The 16,830-nt window shown below is 42.6% G+C and overlaps 1 protein-coding gene across 16 annotated transcripts in view; it reads right to left on the bottom strand.

Moving 5' to 3' along the window:
* Nucleotides 1–9,062, bottom strand: part of LOC105483581 (staufen double-stranded RNA binding protein 2) — a 332,549-nt gene extending 323,487 nt beyond the window's left edge. For 8 of the 16 annotated variants that reach the window (XM_071068104.1, XM_011744485.2, XM_011744491.3 and 5 more), the window contains exons 1-3: nt 8,277–8,377; nt 1,829–1,941; nt 347–412 (exon numbers count right to left, since the gene is read on the bottom strand). Coding sequence is in view for 5 of the 16 variants with exons in the window: in XM_011744491.3 (XP_011742793.1) it covers nt 347–364 (18 nt within the window). In the remaining 11 variants the exon portion in view is untranslated. Of the gene's footprint in view, nt 1–346; nt 413–1,828; nt 1,942–8,276; nt 8,406–8,878 lie in introns of those variants that run through there. The other 8 variants (XM_071068096.1, XM_071068101.1, XM_071068100.1 and 5 more) reach the window with 8 other exon arrangements.
* Nucleotides 9,063–16,830: the final 7,768 nt, after the last annotated feature.

Genomic DNA, 16,830 nt, shown 5'->3' with positions numbered 1-16,830 from the left:
GATTTGTCACTAAAAATGCTTTGAGTCTGCAGAACTGCCACCTATTGAAGCTATATCATGATAAGCATTCTGAACACATTAACAAGTCCTAAAGGGATGTGACATCAAGAAGAACAGACAAACCTTCTGCCTTGCACAACCAGAAGTTATCAACTTTCAGAAGATCATTCTAATCCTTAAACAACCTGCCCTATACAGCCTCCAATGATGACTATACAGTAGGTAACTGTTTTAAAAAGTGATGAGTCAGGTTACAGGTATAGAAAAGAAAAGCTGAGTTAAAATGTTCCACAATTTACAGCCAAAGCACAATGTACGCATGAAAAATGTCTTAACACAAACTCACCTGATTTATTTGAAGCATGTTAAGACAATATTGACCAAACTGCTGTATCCCTCACGGCTCCCAAAACTGGAAAATGAAAATGAAGAAATAAAGTTCAACTTAGTTGATAACCTCAATGACTGGTATTTTAAACACATGCCCTTGATAAAAATCAAACATAAAATGTAATTTATCCAGATCTCCATAGAACTTTCTATGATGATAAAAATGTTCTGTACTTGTACTATACAATCTGGTAGTCATTAGCCACATGCGGCTACTAAGCATTTGAAATGTGGCTAGAGCAATCAAGAAAATAAACATTTAATTTTCTTTCATGTTAACTTAAATAAGCACATCACTAGTGTCCACCATACTGGACAGTACAGATCTGAACAAAGCTCCTTCTGCTTCTAGATTTCTAAGACAATCCCAACAAAAGTGAAGCTGTTAAAAATAAATCTGAGAGTTTCAGGTTAATATTTAACATATACTCTCTTTTTGCAGTCCTGTTTTAAACAGCTTTGTTCCCATTTTCTATATGATAAATTAATCCTAAAGAAGATGCAACACCACAAGTATTCTCTTAGATGGTATGGAAAAGAGCATATAGTACAATTATCTTGCTGAATATTTTACTTTTCTCTGTCATTTTGTCTGTTATCATCAGTATAAAAATAGTACGCATAATAAAATGTCAGGCTGGGCACAGTAATCCCAGCATTTTGGGAGGCCAAGTTGGGTGGATCATTTGAGGTCAGGAGTTTGAGACCAGCTTGGCCAACATGGTGAAAATCCTGCCTCTACTAAAACTACAAAAATTAGCCGGGCATGGTGGCAAGTGCCTGTAATCCCAGCTACTAGGGAGGCTGAGGCAAGAGAATCGCTTGAACCCAGCAGGCAGAGGTTGCAGTAAGCCAAGATCATGCCATGGCACTCCAGCCTAGGTGACAGAGTGAGACTCCATCTCAAAAAAAAGAAAAAAGAAATTAATTTAAAAACAGATGCCAATGAAGGGCAGGAAAGTCCAAATTATAAACAAATAAATCATGAGATCTTGTAATGAAAAAAAGTTCATATAAAATATAAATTATGTACAGACCTCTCCCCTAAAAATTATCTACAAAGCAACAATACAGTTGTGATACACAGCAAAAGGCCTATATCTAATCACTAGTGGAGAAACTTTTATGTTGTTAAATTTTAATATTGAACTTGCCCTTAGAAGCAAATGTTTTGTAAGTACACACACACATACACAAACACACACTCGTATTTGGTTACCATTTTTTCAAGATGACAAACTAGAGTCAATTCAAAATGACTTTGAAAACTTTTAATATTTTTCTTACAATAAGTGTCCACAGCATCTGCAATCTGCATCAATTTTTATTTCTTTCTAATTACTTTCACATTTCCTATGAGAATGGGATGCTGTATAAAGAGCACAAGGCCTGGGTATTGGTGAATTTGAGTTTTAGTCAAAGTTCTTCAGGAGATTACCTTCTGAGCCTTGGTCAAATTACTTTGTGTATCTTTGAGTTCTTCTTTTTCTCTCTTCTTTTTTTTTCTTCAATCTTTAAAAAGTAAGCTAAAGTCCTTGCGGTAGGCAGCCTCTAACAAATAGAATATAGCAGAAATAATGAGATACCACTTCCAAGATTAGGTTATAAAAATTATTGGGCATCACCTTCTCTCACTCATTTGCTCAGAGGGAAGCAGATGCTAAACTGTGGGGCCCTTTGGAGAGGCCCACAAGGCAAAGAACTGAGAAAAACCTCTGGCCAACAGCCAGCAAAAATTGATTTCTTCAGTCCAAGAGCCCCAAGAAACTGAACCCTGCAAGAGCCACATGAATGAGTTCAGAAACATCTTCCACCAGGAAAGCTTCCAGATGCGACTGCAGCCCCAACTGACAGCTTGACTACCACCTCTTTCATGAGCCACAGGCATCCAGCTAAGCTGCACTGAGATTTCTAACCCACAGAAACGGTAAGATAATGTTTGCTGTCTTCAGTCCTTAAATTCTGGTGCAATGTGCTATGCAACAATAAATAAGACAATCCTGCCCAACTCTATAATTCAATACTCCTATGGTGTTTTAGGTATTAATATTTGGCTAGGCAAAAAATAAAATAAAATCCCTGTTCAACATGAGCAAATGAGTAACATTAGGACGGCAAAGTGGCAAATTATAAAACTTAAACATTTACATTTTCAATTCAAAAAATGAGATTATTAACAAGTGTAGCATTAGTCATATGGTGTTAAAATACACGCACTTTCAATAGGAATGGAGTATCTCATTAAAAAAATACACTAGCTATAACTAAAAATACAAACACAACCAATCAACTTTTTTTAACTGAAAACAGTTCATTTAAAAAGTAAAATGTAAATAACCACTAAACCATCTCAGTGATGTAGTGTCCCTTGCTTTCTAGAATTTAATATTACTGGTCGGGTGCAGTGGCTCAGCTTGTAATCTCAGCACTCTGGGAGGCCGAGGCGGGTGGATCACCTGAGGGCAGGAGTTCGAGACCAGCCTGGCCAACATGGTGAACCCCTGTCTCTACTAAAAATATAAAAATTAGCTGGGTATGGTAACACACACCTGTAATCCCAGCTACTTGGGAGGCTGAGGCAGGAGAATCACTTGAACCCGGGAGGCCGAGGTTGCAGTGAGCCAAGATCATGCCACTGCACTCTAGCCCAGGTAACAGAACAAGACTTCGTCTCAAAAAAAAAAAAAAAAATTTAACATATTAAGCATTCACCAACTTTGAAAAATTCCATTTTGTCTTTATTAGTATAAACTTCTAAAGTTACAAACGCTTATCTACAGAGCTCTACGTATTTCTTCAATATCAGAGACTGGTAACACTGGTGGCTGATTCCAAGAAGTAAGCACAGTAAGATACTGGGGTACCTTTTTGAAAGTTCTAAACTTTTTTTATCCTTTTTTTGAGACGGAGTCTCGCCCTGTCACCCAGATTGGAGTGCAACAGCTCAATCTCAGCTCACTGCAACCTCCATCTCCCACGCTCAAGCAATTCTCCTGCCTCAGCCTCCCCAGTAGCTGGAGATACAGGTACACACCACCATGCCTGGCTAATTTTTGTATTTTTAGTAGAGAGGGGGTTTCACCATGTTGGCCAGGCTGGTCTCCAACTCCTGGCCTCAGGTGATCCATCCGCCTTGGCCTCTCAAAGTGCTGAGATTACAGGCGTGAGCCACGGCGCACAGCCTGAAAGTTCTAATCTTCTGACACAGAAAAGATATTCCATGAAGTAACAAAAAAGAAAACTTTATGAACATAAAATTAACCATACAATTTAAATATTCTGTATGCCTTTTCTTCACAATATAAAGAGCTGGATAAATTAAAACACATGAAACTAGTATGTCTATAACAGCACTCACTCTGTCATTGGCTAACACTCTGAAAATTCTACTTTTTTAACGAAACCAGTTATATCAGATTTACATCAATTTAAAATTTGTAATTTGTAATTATACCATGGACAATTCAGAATGCTCACAGTGGCACATGTCTTTAAGACTCTGTTTCTACTTTAAAGATATGCCCAGTCTACTGTCATATATTTTAAACAATTTGCTAAAATATCAAGACGTATCAATAAAATGCAGAGCAGTTTTATACTACCTATGGTTTCATAAAATCCACCTCCTCAGCAGGGCAGGGTGCAGTGGCTCACGCCTGTAATCCCAGCACTTTTGGAGGCTGAGGCAGATGGATCACTAAGGTCAGGAGTTCGAGACCAGCCTGGCCAACATGGCAAAACCGTCTCAACTAAAAATACAAAAATTAGCTGGGCATGGTGGCATGCGCCTGTAGTCCTAGCTACTCGGGACACTGAGGCAGGCAAATCGCTTGAACCCGGGAGGCGGACGCTGCAGTGAGCGGAGGTCACACCACTGTACTTCAGCCTGGGTGACAGAGTGAAGACTCCATCTCAAAAAAAAAAAAAAAGAAAAATTTAAAAAAAAAAATCCACCTCCACTATCAGAAAAGTTTCCAGCTACAGTTGATTCCAATTACAACTCAATACTTTTAGAGAAATGTATCCTCGTGTCCCAGAAATGCCCTATCTGGTCAGGCATATTAGGACAGGCAATTCTAGATTCCAAACTACTAAATGAAAACAGGCAGGACAGTTTATAGGGAGAGGGCACTACAAACAGGGGAAGGCATGACGCTCATGAAGAATGGTCCAACCTGTAACTGCAATGTACTGCTGATGTAAGTCGTACTTTGTGAATTATCTGAGAAATTAAAAGCTGTACAAAAATCTGATCACCAATAATTAAACTACTTTATAAAATGGCACTGTTATTAAATATGTATAATTTTATATCAGCACCCATCCTACAGTTGATAGGCAATTCTCACTTAAATGTCTTATTTGACAACATGAAAAGCAAAAAAAATTTACTATCCCTATTCTTAAACTACAAACTGCTATGAAACTATCAATTCAATGCTTCTTACTTTAAAAAAGACATGGCGTCCTTTAAATAGTTTTTTAAAATGTTTTTCATTTTGATTTTTTAAAGTAGGTACCCAAAAATGCTGCTTTTACGTAAGGAAAATGGAAGTCTTACTTCACAAACTATTCTAGTGGAAAACTCTAAATACCACAGGCCAGGGAAAAAAAAGGAAACTAACATTTATCAGACACCAATTGTATAAGTTAGGTGCCACATTTTGCCATTTTTACATCAACTCATTTAATCCTCATCATCTTGGGATGTGGGCATTATCTCCATTTTTCTAGAGGTTGGGTTATTTGCCTACAGTCACGCTGCTACGTTTACAACCCAGTTCTTTCTGGCCCAAAGTCCTCTTTTCTTCACTACACACCAAATTATAAAAGACTTGTCTTCTTTTAAAACAAAAAAAAATTTTTTTTTTTTTTGAGACTGAGTCTCGTTCTGTCGCCCAGGCTGGAGCCCAAAGGTGCGATCTCAGCTCATTGCAACCTCCACCTCCAGAATTCAAGTGATTCTCCTGCCTCAGCCTCCCGAGTGGCTGGGATTACAGGCGCACACCACCACACCCAGCTAATTTTTGTATTTTTAGTAGAGATGGAGTTTCACCATGTTGGCCAGGCTGGTCTCGAACTCCTGACCTCCTGATCCACCTGCCTCGGTCTCCCAAAGTGCTGGGATTACAGGCATGAGCCACTGCCCCTGGCCAATGTTTTTTTATTTTTTAAGCATCAGTTTGGTGAAAAATAAAAGATTTGCCTTCTTATAATTTTTCCTAGAACAAAGTCAAGGGCTTGACATCTAGGACAACATAATGGCAAAGCTCCTATACAGAACTTGGGGAGGATTATTTAAAATCAACCGATGCATACATAAATAAAAATTATAATTATCACAGATTCTAGACATCTAATATTTTGTGTACCTATAAGAGGCACAAATACATATATGTGAATAATCACACTGTGCATGTCTCAAACTACGCAGTCTAATACAGAATTCAATTTTGCAATATCTAGAGTTTTCCCTCTTTATGATCTGTACACATAAATGATCAGATTCCCAGCATCGAACGTGTACAAAACAAAAGGAGATAATAATAGGAATAAACAGAAGGGTAGGCACAAAAGGAAAAAAAAAAAAAAAAAAACCCTACCGTATCTTCTAGAACCTAAACAGGAAAACCGCTCTGCCTCCATTTCTGGATTGTTTATATATTTAAAGCTTGATGACTATCTTGGATTTTTTTATATTCACATTATTTATTGAAAAGCAAACCAAGCCACTCTTCCTAGCACTTCATTCCAGACAAGCCAAGTTAAGCTAAAATGTAAAATTTACATGGTTTTCCAAGCTCAAGTATTTAGGAGTTAAGGACCACAATGTATGTAACTTACTCTTAAATGGTCCAGGGGAAAAACATTTTGTGTGTGATAGAGAGCAGTAATAAATGCATAAAATGTTAACAGGTGAATCTGAATAAAGGTTACAAAGATATTCTTTGTATTATTATTCTTATTCTTGCAATTTTTCTGTAAGCTTAAAATTACTTCCAAATAAAGTTAAAATTTAATTACACAGCATTCTATTTGAAATTAACAATATGTACTTGGATTATACAGCAACATTCTTACAAATACAAAATACTGGTTTTTACGGGAAAAAATGCAGTAATTTGTGAGCAAGTACGTACCATATCCTACCAACTAATTATCACTTAGGAGTAAATTTCAGACTAGCCTACCATATAATGAAATGTGACAATGGTAACTTGACTTGAAACCATAGCAGGAAAACACAAACACACCACATAGTTTTGCATAACTGCTTCGCAAATTTAATACAGGCCTGCTGCAAAAAGCAGCAATCTACAATTAAAGTGATATGTGATATCTCTTGTTTGCAGTAAAATACAAACTGAACAATGAAAACCTGGTCATATTACAAAACAGAGATGGAGAGTAAGTCTTGGTTTTGATAGTTTTATTAAATAAGATTTTTCCACCGCAGCTCAGTTCACAACAGTATACTTGAATCATCTAAAGAAAGCAAGGACGGGGAAGAAACATCCTGGAGAAATGTTGAAATCTTTTCTCCTCCAAGGTTACTATCACCCTGCCTGCCCATCCCAATTTTATTTCAAGTATTCACTATGCTGGTCTGAAACACAGGATGCATCAGAAGCCAAGTAATGCTCAGCGAAAGTTCACCAAAATTGTGAAATCAAACATTAAATAATAAACGTTTTCAGTTGACAGTAAAATATCTTTAAAAGATCTCTAGCCTTTCTTTCTGCAGGATCCACCCACTTTAAAATCCTTTGGTAAATTCCCAGGTCTACCCTAATTGAATGGTCCCTCTCTATCTGCTCAAGCAGTTCTTAACCCTTTGTAGTGGGGATAGGGGAAGGGGGACATCACGGCAAATATGGAGCCTTACCAAAGAAAATTATTCACAAATGCAAAATTCTACACACATTTCCAAAGACTTTCAGAACCCCACGGCCATTATCCCCACCCCTCCCTAAGAATCCCACTGTGGCATGCTCCTCCATAGCCTCTGCGGAGCACCCCCCGCCCCCAGGCCACAGCTACCGGCTCGCCCCCGGAGAGACTGGAGTTCCTGCTCTCACACAGCGGATTCTGTAACTGAGCTTTGTCTCCTCGCCCAACTCCCTTCACCCCGGCAAGGTCACTACCGCCAACTACCCCTTTAAGCCGAGCCATCACGGTAGGAGTTCGTAAGAGCCACAGCAGAACTTGCCTGTCATAGGATACATTTTGTCCCCTCGGCCCCACCTACCCTCCCATTTCGGCAAGTTACGTCTTTACCACTCGCCCATTCTACAGAAATAGCCGCCGCCGCCACCCTCAGGCTCGCCCCGGCCCCGCCGCTCCGCCTCCAGCGCCCCCAGGCCCATTCCCCACAGACCCTCCCCAGGCCGCCCTCCCCTGCCCTACCCCAGGCGCTCCCTCTCCCTCGCAGCCACACCGTGGCTGCACTCGCCGTCCCCTCTTCCGGCCGCTACCACCCCGGCCCCCCAGAACCCCAGCCTCCCGCGCCCGCAGCCGCGTTCCTGCCTCCCCCACCTCCGCACCCCGACTTGGCCCGGCCTCCTCGCGTTCCTCCCGGCTCCTCCCGGCTCCTCCCCTCAGGACACCTGTGTCGTCCCACCCCCTCCGCCACACACGCCCCCACCCCCCACCCCAAATCCTTCGCCTCCCGGTCCTCCCTCCCACGCCGGTCTCCCCTCCCCCCTGCTGCCCCGAGAGAGCCCGAGGTGGGAGGGAAGGCGCGGGGGAGAGGAGGCCGCGAAGGGGGCCGCTCTTCTCCGGGTTCCCCGTGCCGCGGACCTGCAGGGCTCCCCAGCGCCCTCTGCCTCCTCCGCCGGCGGGGCGGAAGTCGGGGTCTCCCGGGCGCCCCCGACGAGGGTATTTACCTTCTTGCCAGGAACACTTTGCAGACGGCTCCAACATTGGCAAACAGTACAGAGAACTGACCCCGCTCGGCCGCCGCCGGCTTCCACCCCTCGGGCTCCCCGCCCCCCGCCTCCGCCCGCCTCCGCCCGCCTCCCGGGCGCTCCCGCCGCGCCCTCCCGCGCTCGCGCCGCGCGCCCCCGCCTGCGCAGCCGCTCCCGCGCCCCAGCACGCCCGGCCGGCGCGCGCGCCCGGCACCGGCTCTATCTCCACTCCGCCTCCCGCCGTCCTGCGACCAAGCGCAGCCATTGTTCGCGACGCAGCTCCCGCCCCCTGGCGGCTGCCGGGCCCCCCAGCTGCAAGCTCTGCGGGGCTAGCGGCGGCGAGTTGGGCCCCCGAGAGAGGGCCGTTCCGGGGGGCCTTGGGCAAGCGGGCGAGCGACTGCGCTAGGAGCGCGCCCAGTCCGCAGTCTCCTCGTCCCCGGCGCGGCTCCCCGCCCCCTCGTCTGCCAGGGGTGGGCCTGGGGCAGCCCCTTCCACACCTGCAGTCGGCAACTTCCTTCCCCGCCCGACTGACCGTCTGCTCTTTCTGGTCCGCACCCTGTGCTCTGATTCCCCGCTCGTACCTTTCCCAGGCTCTCAGGCTGCCCCTCTGTGCTGTGCAGGGGACGCGCGACCATCCCGCGTCTGCTCCGGCCGCCGCTGTGCGACACACGGTTTAGCGGATCCTGCACCTTTCCAGACGGGGGAGGGGGCGAGGAGGAGGTTGCTTCACCGTCTCGCCCAGCAAACACCAGGGATCCGTAATCACCTGCTCGCCAAGACCCGCGGCGTGGCCAGACCTCCTCCACCGAAAAAATTAGTCACATGAAAAAGAATCCTTGGAGCCAAAAATGAGAACCATTGAAAACAAAGCCCTAGATCCTAGATTTATGAGGCAAGAGTGCCAGAAAACAGAAATTACGTCTTGATTCGTCCTGGTTTTGATGTGGATTACTTTTGTCTAGATAACTTCAACCCAGTTAAGCTCGACGAAATTGAACACTTCGTTTAGTAACGGGCACCAAAAATAATCTGACAATAAAAGAAATTTCGAAATAGAACTATTAGTGTGCTTTCACAAACTTACTCATTTGCAACGTTATTTCTAGAGTTTCTTCCCGGTGTCACTTTGAGAAATGTCTCCCAGGCCGGTGATTTCAGTCATCATCTAAAACCAATCTCCTGTCTACACCTGGGAAGATAGTGTGTGTCCTGGTTAAGAACAAGGGCTCCAGAGTCAGATAACCAAGGCTGGATATCCGCTTACTAACTGGAGAGGAGACCACCGGCATGTTACTTATCCTGAACCTCAAGAGGAGACTACATGTGATATTTTGTATTTAAATGTGACAATACATATGAAGCCCTTTAAACAGGGCCGGGCATGTAGTACCTCTCCTGGTACAATGTTAGCTACAGCTGTATTTTTCCTCCCAGAACTCTTTCCTATGCTTTTTCCCTCCTTTTCACCTCTGCCAGTTCCCTCGTATTGAACATGTTGCATCCTTCCTAAATTTGCAGCGCTCCTTCTAGCGGCTTACGCACCTAGTCAGCATTCTCATACAGTCATGCCTTACCTAGCCACAGGCATATGTTCTGAGGAACGTGTCATTGAGCGATTTTTGTTGTTTTGTGCACATCATAGCGTGCTCTTACGCAAACCTAGGTAGTCTAGCCAACTACTCACTTTGGCTATATGGTATATAGCTGTTACTCCTAGGCTACAAACCTGTAGAGTGTGTTACTGTGCTAATACTGTAGGCAATTGCAACACAAGGTATTTGTATCTAAACATAGAAAACGTACAGTAGAAGAACTGTATAATCCTTTTCTTTCTTTCTTTCTTTCTTTTTTTCTTTTTTTGAGATGAAGTCTCAGCTCTGTCACCCAGGCTGGAATGCAGTAGCGCAATCACAGCTCACTGCAACCTCCGCCTCCCGGGTTCAAGCGATTCTCCTGCCTCAGCCTCCCTAGTAGCTAGGTTTACAGGCACATGCCACCAAGCCCTGCTAATTTTTGTATTTTTAGTAGAGACGGGGTTTGACCATGTTGGCCAGGTTGGGCTCGAACTCCTGACCTCAAGTGATCCTCCCACCTCGGCCTCCCAAAGTGCTGGGATTACAGGTGTGAACCACTGCCCTCAGCTTAAAGAACTGTATAATCTTATGGGAGCACTGTTGTATATGTGGCCCACCTGTCCATCACTGACGGAAAGAAGTTGGACCAGAAATTATTGAATCTTTTGAATGAATACCTTACTTTCCCACCAGCCATACGAAGGATCAAGCCGCCTACCTCTGTGTCTTTCCATAAGCTATTCTCTCTCCCTTCAGGCTACCCCTTCTCTCGCCTGGTGAACAAATAATCTTTCGTGGCATTCAAAAATCACCTTCTTGGCCCGGTGCGGTGGCTCACACCTGTAACCTCAGCACTTTGGAAGGCCAAAGCAGGCAGACCACGAGGTCATGAGTTCGAGAACAGCCTGGCCAACATGGTGAAACCCCCATCTCTACTAAAAATACAAAAACTAGCTGGGCGTGGTGGCACGCACCTGTAATCCCAACTACTTGGGAGGCTGAGGCAGGAGAATTGCTTGAACTCGGGAGGCGGAGGTTGCAGTGAGCTGAGATCATGTCACTGCACTCTAGCCTGGGCAACAGAGCAAGACTCTATCTCAAGAAAAAGAAAAAGAAAGAAAAGAAAAGAAATCACCTCCTTGAGAGGCATTCTCTAACACTCCTCTAAGCAGGCCAGTGCTCTTCTCTTGTACCTCTCTTCTCTGATATTGTAGGTATGTTAGAATTGTGTTTTCTAGCCTGTCTGTATCTACCAAACATTGCATTGTTGACAGGCAAGCTCTGTGTCTCATGCATATCTGTAGTCCCAGCATCCAACAGCAAGTAGGTGGACAGTAAATCCTTTGGTATAAATGGATGAGTTTATACTTTTGGAAATAACTCTGAAGTGGTCAGATTTCATTCTCTTTGATTTGGATCATTAAAGTTAATTGAAAACTTTATCTCACCTGTAACTGTTCCTCATAACTGATTTTCAATCATTGGTAAACCCCAAATAGAATGAACTTTTCTAAGTCACAATTATCAGAAAGGAAATTGTTTTCTAACTTGAATCAGCACTTTCAGTTGCTCAAGCTATGTAGCATCCGTACATGAAATCACCTGAGTGACATGGAAATCCATACACCACTCTACAATCATTTTAGGATTTACTTTAAAATAAAATATTTGTATAGGAATTGAAAATAATGAATATTTAAAGAGCAGTGGGCCAGCCGGGTGCGGTGGCTCACGCCTATAATCCCAGCACTTTGGGAGACTGGCATACCACCTGAAGTCAGGAGTTCGAGACCAGTCTGGGCAAAATGGTGAAAACCCCATCTCTACTAAAATTAGAAAAACTACCTGGGCGTGGTGGTGTGTGCTTGTAGTCCCAGCTACTCAGAAGGCTGAGGTGGGAGGATCACTTGAGCCTGGGAGGCAGAGGTTGGAGTTAGGTAAGATCACATTACTGCACTCCAGCCGGGGCAACAAAGCAAGATCCTATATCAAAAAATATAAATAAATAAAGAACAGTAGACCTATTAATAGGCAGCTGATTAAAAGCAACTGAGACCAGGCACAGTGGCTCATGCCTGTAATCCCAGCACTTTGAAAAGCTGAAGTGGGAGGATCTCTTGAAGCCAGGGGTTTGAAACCAGCGTGGGCAGCAAAGTGAGACCCCACCTCCATTTAATAAAAATAAATTTAAAATTAAAAATTTTTTTAAAAAGCATCTGATTTATCAACACATTTTTACCAGTTACCATGCAGTGAAATGTTCAAGCATCAGGAAAAAGATAATGCTTTCAAATTCACCATTATCGGATTTGAGCAGTTCGAACAGGACAGATTCCAGAATCACAAACTCCAGTTTCCTTCTATGTCCTCTTCTTTCTTATACTGTATCTTATATTATGATGCCCTTTTTCTGACATTTATTTTCCTGTAAATTCATCTAGCCCCCAGCACCCACCATAGAAGTTACCCTCCTTTATTAATGATATCTGAATTTTTTTTTTTTTTTTTTTTTTTTTTGAGACAGAGTTCTTGCTCTCGCCCAGGCTAGAGTACAGCGGTACGATCTTGGTTTACTGCATCCTCTGCCTACAGGGTGCAATCGATTCTCGTGCCTCAGCCTCCTGAGTAGCTGGGATTATAGGCATATGCCAGCAGGCCTGGCTAATTTTTGTATTTTTAGTAGATACAGTTTGTTTTGACATGTTGCCTAGACTGGTCTTGAACTCCTGGCCTCAAGTGATCCGCCCTCCTTGGCCTCCCAAAGTGCTGGCATTACAGGAATGAGCCACTGCATGGCCCTGAATTTATTTTTGTCACTACACACTCTTTATGTGTTTCTTCTACTATATCTTAAGCTCCTTGAAGGCAACAACAATGACTTTCTCTTCTTTGTCTCTCTGGGACTTAGCCCAGTGCTCACTAAATGCTTGTCAAATGAAGGGATTAGCAAATTTGACCAATATTGACTGAATACCTACTATGTGCCAAATACTATTCTTGGCCTACAGATGTATAGCAATGAAAAAATCTGCAAAATCTTTGTCCTCGTGGAACTTACAGGGGAATGAATGATGAGGCCGGGCACAGTGGCTCACGCCTGTAATCCCAGCACTTTAGGAGATCGAGGCAGGCAGGTCACGAGGTCAAAAGATAGAGACCATCCTGGCCAACATGGTGAAACCCCATCTCTACCAAAAATACAAAAAAATTAGTCGGTCATGGTGGCATGCGCCTGTAGTCCCAGCTAGTTGGGAGGCTGAGGCAGGAGAATCAGTTGAACCTGTGAGGCAGAGGTTGCAGTAAGCCGAGATCGCTCCACTGCACCCCAGCCTGGGAGACAGAGGGAGACTGTATCTCAAAAAAAATTTTTTTTGAAAATTCCCAATATATTTATGTGTTCACTAATAAAATTATTGCTCGAAACTCAACTTGTTTTCATAATAATGTCAAAATAATTATTAGGGTATTAGCCACCTAAAACACTGCTAAAAAACAGTAGAAATAAATTATGTTACAAAATAGGCTGGGTGCCACCGCTTGTGCCTGTAACCCCAGCATTTTGAGAGACAGAGGCAGGAGGATTGCTTGAGGGCAGGAGTTCAAGACCAGCTTGGGCAACATGGCCAAATCCTGTCTCTACAAAAAAATAAAAAAGTAGCCGAGTATGGTGGTGCGTTTCTGTAGTCTCTGCTACTTGGGAGGCTGAGGTGGGAGGTCCACTTGAGCCCTGGAGGTCAAGGCTGCAGTGAGCCGTGATCAAACCACTGCACTCCAGCCTGGGCAACGGAGAGAGAACCTGTCTCAAAAGAAAAAAAAGGTAATCAATTATGTATAAGAAACATCAGGTATATGAAAAAATGCTCAACATTACTAATCATCTGGAAAATGCAAATCAAAACCACAATGAGCTATCATCTTACCCCAGTTAGAATGACTGTTATCAAAAAAACAAAAGATAAATGCTGGCCAGGATGCAGAGAAAAGGAAACTCTTGTACACTGATAGTGGGAATGTAAATTAGTACAGCCATTATGAAAAACTGTATGGAAGTTTCTCAAACAACTAAAAATAGAACTGTCATACAACCCAGCAACCACCACTGTGTATTTATCCAAAGAAAAGAAAATATATAGCAAAGAGATATCTGCACCCCCATGTTCATTGCAGCACTATTCATAATAGCCAAGATATGAATCAACCTAAGTGTCCATCCGTGGATGAGTAGACAAATAAATGGGTATAATGCAACATTATTCAGCCTTATAAAAAGAGATCCTACCCCTTAAGACAAAATATATGAATTGAGGATATTATGCTAAGTGAAATAAGCCAGACACAGAAAGACAAATATCACATGTTCTCACTCATACGTGGGAGCTAAAAAAGCTGATCTCATGGAGATAGAGAGTAGAATGATGGTTACCAGAGGCTGGGAAGGGTGACTGGGGGAAATGAAGAGGGATTGGTTAATGGATACAAACATACAGTTAGATAGAAAGAATAAGTTCTAGTGTTCAATAGCACAGTAGGGTGGCTATAGTTAAAAATAATTTATTATATATTTTTAAATTGCTACCAGAGAAGATCTGAAATGTTCTCAACACAAAGAAATGATAAATGTCTGAGGTAATGGATATCCCAATGACCATGATTGATCACTATACATTGTATGCATGTATCGAAATATTACATGTATCCCATATATATGTACAGATATCATGTATCAATTAAAAAAGAAAACTCTCAACTAATAAGAAAAAAAGAATAAAGAAACAAAAACATACTTAATGAAGTATGGAAAGATTATTTTTTAAGTCTTTTTTTTTCCCCCTGAGACGGGGTCTTGCTCTGTTGCCCAGACTGGAGTCCAGTGGCACAATCATGGCTCACTGCAGTCTTGACCTCCTAGGCTCAAGTGATCCTCCCTCCTCAACCTCCCAAGTAGCTGGGACTATGGGCATGTGCCACCACGCCTGGCTGATTTTTTAAATTTTTAGTAGAGACAAGGTCTCACTATGTTGCCCAGACTGGTCTTGAAATCCCAAGCTCAAGCGATCCTCCTGCCTTGACCTCCCAAAGTGCTAGAATTACACGTGTGAGCCACAGTGCCTGTCCTCTTTTAAGTCTTATGGCACATGGTGTTCAATAATTTTTTTTGAATACAAATAATAGGAACCAAGTGTGGTGGCTCATATCTGTCATCCCAGCACTTCAGGAGGCCAAGACAGGAGGATCACTTGAGACCAGGAGTTCAAAACCAGCCTGGTCAACATAATGAGACCCTGTCTTTACAAAAAAAAAAAAAAAATTTTTTTAATTATCTGGGCATGGTGGCATGCACCTGCAGTCCCAGCTACTCAGGAGGCTGAGGTTGGATGACACTGATGTCAAGGCTGCAGTGAGCTGGGATGGTACCACTGCACTCTAGCCTGGGTGACAGAGTGAGACTCTGTCTCTAAAGAATAAAATTAAATTAAATCAAAAACAAAAATAAATAAAAAGAATAAAAAGAAAAAATTTGCCAAGCATGATGGTGCATGCCTGTAGTTCCAGCTACTCGGGCTGAGGTGGGAGGATCTCTTGAGCCCAGGAGTTGAAGGCTGCAGTGAGTCATGATTATGCCACTGCGCTCCAGCCTCAGAGTAAGGCCCTATCTCAAAAAAATAAATAAGTAAATAATAGGGACCCAATTATGCTTGTAATGACTTTTCTTTTTTCTCTATATCTATCATCTTGTCTCTGAATTTTTTTTTCATGGAGATATTCACATTTTCCACCATGCCAGAAATTTGGTCATCAGCCAGTCTATCTAGTATTTTGATTCTAATTTTTTCCTTAAATTTGTAACGGCATTGTTTAAGTTGTGATTTCATTCTTAATTAAAATGCAAGATAAGATAGCTTTACAGTCTGCCTTTCAACTCAATCTGTGTTTTATCATCTGTAGGTTGAAGGTTTTTTAATAGAATAGACAGATTCTACAAACCTTGGCTTGTCCTTGTCAGGTAACCTGTTTGAAGAGTCGTCAGCTGCCACATCAATGAGTCAGGACTTTCATGACTAAGTCTTCCTGGGACCCCATGGAGAGCTCTAGTGGGGAGGAGAGTGAGGACTGAGACAAGCCCAGAGATGTTCCCATCCTCTCTGTGCATCCAGTGGTCACCAACAAGATAAAAGTGAACCAACTGCAGTCACAGGGGGGAGCCCCCAAGAATTGCCCCCACCTCAAAGACTGCAACACACCACGATGTGGGATTACACTACTGTGGAATTGGTGGAGCTGGGAAATAGGTTCAGACACAAGGGGAGCATCGATAGCAGGGTGGCTGCTCCATCTAGGAGATGTGAGGATGGAGGGTATTATACTCCGCAGACTCAGGATAGTAAAATGGCATCCATTAGAAAACCCATCAGAAAAATATGTTACATTTTTCTATAGTGCAAAGCCTTCATAGAAATAGTCTTCTGTTCCATGAGGTATTTTTCTTTTAACTTGAGTTCTTCCTTGATCTTTTGAATACAGTGTTCCATTTATTTATTTATTTAGCTATAATAATGGCATAATTTAACATACTTTATTCTTATTTTGTTCATATTTAATCTCGAAAACTGTACCCAGATCCTCTATTAGCTTAGCTTTGCCTGGTCTAATGGGCTTCCGGAGAAAATAAGATTTTATTTCACTAGTTTTTAGGAGTGGGAAAAGGTCTAGAAGCTGGTTTTATTCCACCCTCTTTACCTTAAATATCTAATACTTTTCTTTGAACTATACAAATATATTATATATGTAACAAAACCTAGAAGTGTAACTTGTTAATTATTATTTAAATGTCCTTGCAATGCAAATAAATTTGTGACATCTCTACACACAAGAGAAGGAGGAGGGGGCTAGGGGAGAAGGGAAAGATGGCAAGTATTGCTTTTTAAACAAGCACAATGACTTCTTTAAACACTTCTTAA

This window comes from Macaca nemestrina, chromosome 8 (genome assembly GCF_043159975.1).
Source record: "Macaca nemestrina isolate mMacNem1 chromosome 8, mMacNem.hap1, whole genome shotgun sequence".
Taxonomy (NCBI): domain Eukaryota; kingdom Metazoa; phylum Chordata; class Mammalia; order Primates; family Cercopithecidae; genus Macaca; species Macaca nemestrina.
The sequence above is the reverse complement of the archived record's forward strand: the minus strand, read 5'-3'. Positions and strand labels throughout refer to the sequence as shown.